This window comes from Struthio camelus, chromosome 3, assembly GCF_040807025.1.
Source record: "Struthio camelus isolate bStrCam1 chromosome 3, bStrCam1.hap1, whole genome shotgun sequence".
NCBI classification, from domain to species: Eukaryota; Metazoa; Chordata; class Aves; order Struthioniformes; family Struthionidae; genus Struthio; species Struthio camelus.
The window spans coordinates 11,224,848-11,236,126 of NC_090944.1; the positions used below are offsets into that span (position 1 = coordinate 11,224,848).

Genomic DNA, 11,279 nt, shown 5'->3' on the forward strand with positions numbered 1-11,279 from the left:
GCTCACCTTCTTTCCTGATGTAGATACCACTCTTCCAGAGCAGGTCCCCATCACACACTTTGGTGACCCTACGATAAAGACAGAGAACAGCAAAGAACTCACCCGGATGAGGAAATAACCGGAGGTATCCCTGACCTCTTCTGGGTTGCTACCTCTGCAGTTGAGCTGGACTCGTTGGCTGGCAGCACCTATAATTTGATTGATCAAGTTTGAAAAATCTTCTGGGGCCCTAAAAGAAACTCTTCACCCGCTCAGTTGACTAGACAGTGAAAGGGTCTGCTGGTATAGAGTCTTCTATTCCCAAGAGCAGCACAACATAAGGGTGCATTGTGCTTATGAACAAATACAAGAGAGCTTCCAAAAATCCAAGGCACCTTCTCCTTCCCCTACCCTACCCAAGGATATTTGTTGGCCTTATAACACGACCTTCCTTCACAAACCTCATTTACATCCTTAGACCACTGCACTCATGTGAACATTACTGATGGAAATAGACTCACGCATGCAAAACCCACTCATCCCTGTACCATGCCTGAATCACCGAAGCCCTCCATAGATGTTGGGAGAATCAGTTTCATCTCAGGATGGTCCAGTTGGTGGCTTGTGGGCTGACAGTGGCTGGTGAGATGATTATGCCTGGCCTCTGAAGGGATTTTGAAGACTTTAACCACCTGACTGGTGAGTGGAGGGGCTGTTGTGTGCAGGCGTGAGAGCTGGACTAGCTCAAGCCAAAGCTGCTTGCGTGCACACTCAGAGGCACCTTGGTTCCACCGCATTATGTCACCTCACAAAATGGCAGGGACTCTTTTCCAATCTGTGCTTAACCTACCACGGTTACCCCCTTGCTAGGGAACTGTGCTAATGAGCACATCATCTCCCAGCGGATAGCTCCCAGCTTGAAGACCATCATCTCCCAGCGGACAGCACCTGCCCCAAGGAACGAGCAGCTGGGGAGTGATGGTGCTAGTGGTGAAATCTCCCATTAATCACAGAAACGCAGCCACCACCCCCCAGGCCAGCTACCAGAAATAATCACTTCACTGAACAGACAAAACATCCCCCTTTATGTACTCTTGTTCCTCCCAGGTGCTCTCATGTGTTTTCTCTCCCGTGTGCTCAGTATCAGGCAATGTCTGGTGCTCAGACCGGGCTGCCTCTTGACTGTGGACCATATGTTAAAAGACTATACTGTCATCCAGGCTAGGCCATGGTTCCATCCTCAGAAACACAAGCCCAGAGCGTTCATAAGGCACTTAACAAGCATCACGCTTCCTGGCAGGGCATATCCATAACTGTCCTCCCCAGAGAGATAAACCTATTAACATTCCAGCGAGGGGGACCCCAACTTCACCTCTGCATTCAGAGCAGTGCTCCTTTGGGCAATTTTCTCCCAGTGGCCTCAAGATAGCACTGCCAAACTGCTTGCCTTAAACTAAAACCAGTGCAGCGCTGTCTCTGGCTTTCCTCGGAAGCAGCATTTTGATGGAAGAGGTTTTTTATCTAGTTTTTTGCCCCAGGAATCATGTTTTATTTGAGGTGGGACAGCCTGTAGCTGCTTCCAAGGGCTCCTATTAGCCAAGCAGAAGTCTATCACTTAGGAGTAAAGGGGCTAATGGTAGACTTGTGGTATGTTTGAACTTGCCTACCTTGGAATAAGCCTAATGGTTTCTAGTGCAAACACAATATTGATATTTTTTCTGCTAGTTGGAGCTTTCCCACCGTCCTGGGAAGGGTCAGTCTGTTGCATGGAGGGGTCATTTCTCTTGAGGTCTTTCTAGCCCAGCCACTATCACTGCAGAAGGTCTCAGTTTCTGTTACACCCATATGAATTAAGAGATAGGATTTCAGGAAGAGGATTTTAGGATCTTACCCAAGGAATTTAGGACTGTCTCTACTGGCCCAGGAGGTTGTAGGTCTGATACAACTAGTTTGCCAACACATTCCTCCAAAACCCTTCTTTCTTCTCTGTCTTTCACAGATGTGGGGAGCTTTGGGTGGGTGAAGGGACATGGTGGATGGGAATTTGTGCCCATGTGTCTCCCCTCCTTCCCTGCTTCTCCCTGTTGCCCTTTCCAGCCCCTTCTCCTTTTCTAAGCAACGATAAGCTCACCAATGGAAAAAATGTTGTCACACATATCTCACTTCCAGTGTGTGGGAGTCGCTGATAACGGCGCGAAGATCTGGACAATGAAGCCTCCTGACAGCTTTCGCGTCAGTCTCAGGCATGAGGATCTGGGCCCTTGCACAGGCAGCCCAAAGGATGGGCCGCACGCCTGCGGTGCTTGAGGAAGGGTCCTGCCAAGCAGCTCTGTAGCTTTGAATGCTCGCTGTCACAAAAGTGCTGCTTGGTGAGGTGGGCTGGCTCCTGTAATAGCGTCTAGGTGGTCCCAGGACACTGCAGAGCTCTTCGGTCTGGTGAACCCACAGCCCCTGGCTGAAGTGGGCCTGGAAAGGGAGGATGGAGGTGGGGGAGATGTTCATTTATTTGCCCTCCCTTGGAGTGCAAAGCCTTTCCCCTGCATCTTCCCCAGAACTGGGATTGCTTCTCATCCCGGGGTGTCTCCTCTCACTCCCCTGTGAGCAAGAACCACAAGTTTTCAGCAATGTATGCTTGAAGCCAGCCTGAAAGCCCAGCAGCGAGCAGTAGTCTTGATTTTGCAGACACGTTGCAGAACAATCCGGCAGCTGTTTGCTCGAGTGTTTGTTTTGGAGTCTTCCCACCAGCCAGTGCTTCATCCCGGGAGAAATAGGGGTTTCATTGCTCCAGTTCTGTTATTATTCCACGTAGTGCTCCTGAAAGAGCCCAGAGCACCTTGCCAGGAGAATGAAGTCATTTATTTGTGCCGAGAAAATGTACTTTTTAATGTGGCATCTGAGACATTAACACTGACCAACTGGCATGCTTTTACTCTGACTTGGAAAGTTGAGGGCAGCACGGAGCTGTCTCTACATCTGCCTCTTCTCTTAGTTTCCTTGCAGGGGGATCCAAACAGTGTGCTCATTTCTTGATGTGAAAAAGGGCCAGGGTTTTGCTGGCAAAGGTATAGGATTCATTTGACCAATATAATGTCTCTGTGATGGCTCGTCACCCCAGGCTTCCTTCACAGTCTGCAGAGATAAGAAAGATTTTCTAAGACACAATACCTTGCTGTACAAGAGCTCGTTCCTTTGGCTCTCAGCAGCCATGGAGGGCTGGAGGAAATGGAGACCTCTGCTTTGGAGACATTCAGATTACTTACCTTCAGCTTGACGATTTGACTTTGCCTGAGATCATTGGGGCCTGGACACTGAAGCAGGAGTTAGGTGTGAAAGGTTCCCTGAAGGTGACCCTGATTTTAAAGCATTCCTGACTTTTCAGTGTCTACTTTATGCTATTTTCCCACTGTAAGTGCAGCAAGTAAGAATGTTTTTTACAGAAAATACTATTTTTTCCACTCCAAAAATCAAGCCTGCAAATTTTATAGCTGGAAACAGAAACACTCAGTGTTTAAATCTTTGCTCTATGCCTTGCATGGGCTGTGGTTCCTGTCCCTGATGGTCCCATCTCCTCTAGAGCTGTCTCTCTTCTTGGCCTCACATGTCCCATAGGAATTTACCCTCCTAGGGGCTGTGCTGTAGGAGGGAGGAAGCACAGTTTTTTTCTGGCCTTAGCCAAAAATATTTCATTCTTTTCTGACCAAACAGTATTGTTGGAAGGGGGCAGCATTATGGGTTATTACTGTTTTATTGAAAGTGAAGATTTTCCATTTGAAGTTGGAAAAAAATTGCCAAAAATAGTTAGCTGAGGGCCCAGTGCTCCATCTCAAAACCATGCCCACAGTAAATCTGTAGCAAGCCATGCTTGAAAGCACTTTTCACCCCAAGCTCAAGGCGAAGGGCAGAAGCAATCACCTCCCTCCCTCTGCCCTCAGGGCTAGGCCTACCCATTTGATGGAAAGGGAGACATTTTAACCCTTTGTGGACTGTCATGCAAGATTTTCCAGGCTGCTTGCCTGGGATGTGAGAGGTTAAACTCCCACTGGCCTTAGCAGGAGGAGAGTGAAGCGAGAAAATTGCCCATCCTTCCTCAACTTGCTGACTCCGGCTCGGCTGCGGCATAGAGACGCTTTCTTCTCTGCAGCAGCTGATAGCTGGCTCCATCCTGCTGGGAGCAATTTCCCTCTGTGTCTCCTGCCAGGAACTGTTTGCAGCAACACACAACACACACACACACACACACACACAGAGGCATGTGTGCTTCTCACAAGGCTCACATTCAGGGGCTCACAGCATGCAGCCTCCTTTCCCTTGCAACCCCGGCAGCTCGCTCAGCTCGGCGCGGTCCTGAAGATGTCATCCTGCCCCTGATAAGGCGCAGAGGCAGCTGCAAAAGGAAGGCTCCCAGTTGCTCCTGGCGCCAGGCTGGGTAGAAGCAGACGTGTCGAACCCTTGCCTTCTCTGGCAGCGCCTTTCTCCTCCGCAGGGTCAAAAACAGATGACATCACCTCCCTCAACCCCCAGCATCCCTATCAGCCCCACAGAGAGGTGTGTGCATGGATGAGTGAGGAGAAAGAGGGAAGGGGGGGAAGGAGGCAGAGGGAGTATAGGAGGATGGGGAAAAGAAGGGAAGAAGAAGGCTGGGACTGGAAGTTGGTTACTTTGGCAAAAAGACAAAGCTCTGCAAAACTTCACCAACCAGACTTCAAAAGGGTGGAAAACTGGAGGCTTGTTTCTGGCAGGTCTTGTTATCAAGGGGAGCCTTATCTGCTCGATGGGACTGATGGTTCGAGTGAGCCCGAGTGGCTGCTAACCCCTGGCTGAGCTTTCCGAAGCCCCTGAGGAGCTGGACTGCCACTCAAAGGAGAGGAGCAGCATCCAGGAGAAGGGACTGTGTGAAGGTGCTGCTGTGTTATTTCAAGCCTGTAGAGCAAGAGAAGCAAGGCTGGGAATATTCCCAGCCCAGGAGCTTACTGGAGCCAGCTCCCTCGCTGAGTTAATCCACAGTGTTAGGAGGAGCAGGGGAATTTATTCCCCCTCAGCTTAGGAGTTTCAAGCACAGAGTCTAGACAGAGGGGCAAAGAGGAAGAGGGAACCAATCTCTATTGGGTGTCAACCCCCACAGCTGAGTCACTGGAGTGAAGCCAACTCACCACTCTGTGTAAATCACTCCAGCTAAATTGCTGGCTCCGTGGTAAGGCCCCTCTCAGCCGCTGGGGCAGCTCCAGGGAAAGCTTTTTGCCCAAAAGTGGCCCAGAAATCCCTTCTTTCCCCGTTTTCCCACCAGGACAGGACTACTCCCTCTGGAGGAGATAGCCAAATGGGTTGTCCAGTTTAGGTCAGGTCTCCCAAGAACATGCAAGGATCTCGTTCCAATAGTGGTATCCCTGAAGGGCTGGTTATTCCTGGCTGTGCTCCCCAGCTGAAAGCTCCTTCCCCATTTCCTGATCCTGAATGAGGACCAAGAGATGTGAACTTAACTCACATGTCACTTGTAGGACTCGGAGCACTACTCCCACGTCTCCTGATGAGGAGCCAGGCCGTGCTGGTGTGGGCAACAGGCGACCCAGAACCCCAAGAACCTCTCCCAGGAAGCAGTTTGTGTGCAGCCACCTTGTTTTGAAGGCCAAGAGAATTAAATAATTTGGACACGGCCATACAAGGCTGGAGCTGAAGAACAGGCCTTGGCACTGGTTAGTTCACTAGTAGAGATAGTGGACTCTTGTCCTCTGCGGATACAATCAACTACTGGGTCTCCCGCTATGGTCAGCTTCTCGGGTACGGGGAGCTCTGCAGTGATTTTTGGTGGTTCATCCACACCTTTCCTGAGACACCAAGATTGACATCCTGCCTTTACGGTCCTGCAATGCCAAGCAGCAGCAAGGGATAAGATCAGACGTCCTTGACCCCAGGGAAGAGCTGTGGGTGTTGCCCTCTCCTGTTATGGCTCTGGCTGTGGTGTGTACTTAAGGGTCTTGCAGTCATAGGAAGGGAATGATGTCCCTTATGTGATTTTGGCATATGCTCTGAAATACCAGAATTTATCCTGTTTTACCTCCCAAATGCATGGATGAGGCATATGTGAGACAGTCTCCAGGCTGCATCTAAGCAACCTTGGGGTGCAGGACTGAGAGGTGGCGCTTCCTCCCCAACATTGTTAAGCTGTTATTGTGCTCTTTGGAAAGCTTTTGGTTTGTGCCAGCTGTCCGTCCTCCAGACACTACCCTGCCATGGATGGGGGACAGCACAGCCTGGGGACTCAACAGGCAGTTTGCATTCAGACATCTTGCTTTGGGGTGGCCAGGAGAGAGTTTAGCCGCCTACACCATGCTGGTGCAAGCCCTAGCTTACTGCTCGGTCTCCAGGCCAGTCAAAGTCCTAGTTTGTTTTATTTTTGACTCATCTCATCCTAAAGTAGACTTCTAAAACAGGCCAAATGAATCACATCTTCAGAGTGCCTGTTTCTAAGGGTGGTGGAAAGAGCCCAGGATGACCAGCTCCATTGGAGGCCTGTCTGCACAGATAACTAAAGCTGGGTCAGCTGGGTCCCACCACGTCTGGGATTACCAGCGGCTGCTCTGGCCATGAAAGCACATCCCAGCCTTAGGCAGAGCTACCCATTTCCAGCACCATGCCAGCCTAATATAGTAATTTCTTGCAGGATCCCCAGTTGGAACAATGTTGACACACACTGTGTATGTTTCTGGTGGGCAACTGGTCTACGCCAGATAGCTGGCTTTCATCTACTTCTGGTTTTGCTGGTCTGCGCTGCAGCCTTGCAAGGGGTGAGGGAAATACTACCTCTGCCATAACTGGTTAAGATAAACAAGAATTTGAGCCACACACTGAACTCTTTCTGGGTCTCTAAAATACCTGAGCCTGCCTCATGTCTAAGCTCTTCAGAACATTGATGTCTTTGGGGTAAGCTGGCTGCTTTGAGCCCACTGCTGTGCTTTGGCTCGAGTAGGAGCTTGTAAAACTTCTCTTTCATTGAAGTCTCTCACTGGTAGAAGGCTGGAGTATCAGCAAGGTACGAACACTGCCTGGTCGCTGGAAGGTTGCAGAATACCCTAATATTGAGGACTTAATATTCAGCCCTTGTAAGCCTCAGCCCCTAGTCTTACTATTTTGTAACTTTGTCCCTCCCTCTCTTCCTCCCTCTCCTATGAGGGTGACTGAGCACTGGCACAGGGTGCCCAGAGAGGTTGTGGAGTCTCCTTCCTTGGAGATATTCAAAACCCGCCTGGATGCGATCTTGGGCAATGTGCTCTAGAGGACCCTGATTGAGCAGGGAGGTTGGACTAGATGATCTCCGGAGGTCCCTTCCAGCCTCGGCCGTTCTGTGATTCTGTGACTCCCTCCCTTCTGTCATTCCCTCCATCCTTTTCTTCTTTTCCCTTTCCTCCTTCCCTCCATTCCTCTCCCCTCCGTTTCCTTTCCTTTCCTTTCCTCTCCTCTCCTCTCCTTTCCTTTCCTTTCCTTTCCTTTCCTTTCCTTTCCTTTCCTTTCCTTTCCTTTCCTTTCCTTTCCTTTCCTTTCCTTTCCTTTCCTTTCCTTTCCTTTCCTTTCCTTTCCTTTCCTTTCCTTTCCTTTCCTCTCCTCTCCTCTCCTCTCCTCTCCTCTCCTCTCCTCTCCTCTCCTCTCCTCTCCTCTCCTCTCCTCTCCTCTCCTCTCCTCTCCTCTCCTCTCCTCTCCTCTCCTCTCCTCTCCTCTCTTCTCCTCTCCTCTCCTCTCCTCTCCTCTCCTCTCCTCTCCTCTCCTCTCCTCTCCTCTCCTCTCCTCTCCTCTCCTCTCCTCTCCTCTCTCCCCTCCTCTCCCCTCCTCTCCCCTCCTCTCCTTCCTTCCCCCTCCCCCATCCAATTTTTAAGTCAGTTTTGTAATTTCTGTCAAAAATATTTCTCTCACCTTATGATTTTAAACACGTAGCAGGTGAGACTGCAGTTCCCCTCGTTGCACGTCCCCTCTCCTTACAAAGCCGGCCTCTGCCCGGCGCTGCAAACGTGTCTGGCATGACAGCAGCGCATGTGCGCGATGACACACACACCAGACCTCCTTGTGCCGGGGATCCTGGGGCAGCGGGGTTTTTGGGAGGGATGCTCACACCTCGGTTTTGGCCTGCACCCCGTGAAGCGCTGGGAGCGGGCTGGGACTGCCACCTGCCGTCGCGAAGCCAGATATAGCCAGAGCCTTTTCCTGGCCCTGAGCCAGGGTGGCGGTTTCTTGGCTGTTACATCTCTTTCTCCTCTTTCATGTACTCATTCATCATGTCTCCTCTGGAAGAAATTTTCTCCCTGCTCCCCCCTCCCCTTAATTTTTTTTTTTTTGCTAAGTAAATTGCATTTATTCATCTATTTTACAGACACCCCAAAAGCAATTGCTTTATAATTGTCAGCACCCAGGGCACTTCCAAAGTCATGTCAGCTGTTTGAATCCTCTTCTGTCCCCGTACCTGCAATCACACTCAGCCCTGAGTATCCCTTGCCAGCAAAGAGCAGTGAGACCATAAAAGCTCTTGCAGCTTTTATCATCATATGAGGTCATATGATGCGTTTCTCTTTTTTTTAGATCTCCCACTGTGCAAGCAAGAGGTCAGGTGATAATTGCTCCATGCAGGAAACTAGGCAGGTGCACACTATATCACACTTGCCGTGTGACTGCTTGATGAACCGTTCTGCACATGGGACTGGGATTTCTCTGCCTCACTCATCCTTGCCTCATCTCAAAGGGAGGTGGCTAACCTGAGCCACTCGCCTGGGTTCACCTCGTAGTTAGTTTCTGGGGAAGAAAAGGCATTTCTGGAGAGCAAATCTCCCATCTGTCTTGGAGATCTCTTAGGAGAGGAAGGTAGTTTCCTGCAGTGATTTCTTTTGTAATCAGTACAGAGATAGAGATAGATAGATAGATGGGCTAGAAGAGAGCCTGCACAATTGCTCAGACAAGCACAGCAGATCCCTCTCTGGCTGCCACTCTGGATGGGGGCAGGTCTCCCTTGAGTCCTGTGCCACATCTGCCAGATCTGTGCAGACTTTTCAGGTAACTCAGTGCACCTCAAGCAGCTATAAATGCCTCTATGTAGCCAAGTGACTCAAACCCCGAATGTCAGGCAGGATGGTCCACCTCACAGGGAAATATGGCTGCAGTCTGGACCCAGAAGGTTATATAAAACTGCCAGATTTATTGGTGATGGATAAGCCGAACTGTGGGTGTAGACACAAGTGGTGTCCAAAAGCCACTCCTACATACAGTTCTGGTTTCAGGCTGGTGTCCCTGGGGTGCTCCCACTCGGCGTGGCCTCTTTCACTTGCAGCAGCGCTGGCGACCGTTGCTGCAGCTCCCTGCCCACCGCTCCATGTGGAAGCAAAGCCTCCGGCAGTGTCCGTGGTTGTTCCTGCACTGCTGGCTGTCCGGAAGACCTCTGGCTGCATGGGGAAAAGAGAGAGGAGACATAGGAACCCATTCAGAGCCCCACTGGTGTCATCACTGGCTGAGCAATAAAACACTTGCAGTAGGCAACAGGGAAATTCAGTTGCCTTCATGGTGAAGGTCAGACGTGCTTGAGAGGAACACCTCTTTCCACCAAGCACTGGAAGCCTCTTAACAACCAGCCTAGACAAGATGCCAGACTTTGGGATGGCTGAGTCAGGTGAGGTGAATCCCTCGGGCAACATCAAAAGTCAGAAAAGGGTCCTTTTGGAGCAAATATTTTATTTATTCATTTAATCTTCTTAATCTTCTGAATTTACTAAAAACTCAGTGTGCTGCTTTTCTTGACACATAGCAGGAACACCAAGCTTTGGGGTTTTTCGGAAGGTTCATGGGCATAGCCGTGGAATATTAGCCACCATCAGTGGAGTGGGCAAACCCTTCTCTCTCCTGTCTTTGTCCCTAGCATTTGAGTTAGCTAGATAAGAGCGTAAATAGGCTGAGCAGGTAAGTCTCCGCTTCTTGTTTGTTAGAGTTGATTTCCATTGTAGTTATGCTACCGTAGTCCTAATAACACCATAATGATCTTACAGCTGGATGAGACCTGAATGCCTAATATATGTGGAAGCAGCCAGTGAAAAAATCATGACAAGAGTGATATTTCTATTAAAACAGAACCCCAGAAGAAAAGAGACGGACAAAAAACAAACAAATAAACAAACAGTCCTTCCTCCCACCTTCCCCTACAGCTCATTCTCTTTTACAGATAAACCTTTGAATTAATCTTTGATTGCTTTACACAAAGGATATAGGTGTGCTATTCTTTGTCTAAACTTGGCCTAAATATCAGTCAGACAAAGGTAGTCATCCACTTTTGTATTATTTAATAGCTTGAGTTAGTTTAATTTCGATCTGGCTACTAAGGTTAATTAGACTGAATGGATTTTAATTTTCCATTTGGCTTTGCAGCTCACTGGCAGTTTCTGTTCCTTGCAGTGCACACATGTCCTGTGGCATCAAGTAATAGCTGATGCACACCCAAACATACACCTGTTTCTGCCAGAAAGCACGTGTAAGGTGCCTAAAAGAACCCTACCTCGTCATCAAGCATTATTTTATTGTCACCCTTGGTAGTCCCAAAGGCTGTCCTCTACACCTGGTGACTACACAGATCTTTTGAATTCAGGGGCATCTCCATATTTTGCAGAGAGATTTGCAGAGAGATTTGTTTCTTGGTCAGGGTCAGAGCTCCTTGCTCAGACTCGGCATCTTTGGGGGGGTTTTGAGGTGATGGAGAGAAGGGGACACACTGTCTGTGAGCCCAGGAAACCTTCTCTTACTGCCAAGGGTCTGCATCCAGGAACTCCTTGGAGACTATGTTTCATAAGTTACTTGTTCTTTGGAAGCAAGAGTCAGGTCAGCCTTGGTTTGACTTGAGGACCCTATCTTGTCCTTGCCTACCTCGGGGTGGGAATCTATCTTGTCTTTCTATAGAAACACCTGCAAGTATTTTATCCTTACCGGGAACATCCTGGAAGAAGAGCATGACAATGATTGCAAAGAGCAGCTGGAGGATCCGCATGGCTGAGCCTTGGTGGGGATTCCACCATGAAGAGGAGTGAAGGGCCGTAAAGAGATGGGGAACAGGGAAATCCTGGATTTATAGGTCCCAGGGATTGTGTAATGTTCCTGGAGTGGAGGGAACTTTGTCAATCTCAGATACATTTCAACATTCCAGCAAACAGTTGCGCTGGGATGTTCCCAGTCTTAGATACACTGTGTTACAGCAGAAAAGCAGGATTTTGTCAACAAATTGCACTGAGCACTGGGGAGTCTGCTACTGGTTACTGTTGGAGACAGGATGTTGGGGCTGACCCAGT

The 11,279-nt window shown here is 49.4% G+C and overlaps 1 protein-coding gene across 1 annotated transcript; it reads right to left on the bottom strand.

The window, feature by feature from the left end:
• Positions 1 to 9,237: 9,237 nt before the first annotated feature.
• On the bottom strand, positions 9,238 to 11,054 carry DEFB125 (defensin beta 125). The gene is made up of 2 exons (XM_068936927.1): positions 10,921 to 11,054; positions 9,238 to 9,389 (listed from the first exon to the last, which is right to left on the bottom strand). Exons 1-2 carry the CDS (start codon positions 10,979 to 10,981, stop codon positions 9,274 to 9,276), a joined length of 177 nt encoding a protein of 58 aa, XP_068793028.1. The 5' UTR covers positions 10,982 to 11,054; the 3' UTR covers positions 9,238 to 9,273.
• Positions 11,055 to 11,279: the final 225 nt, after the last annotated feature.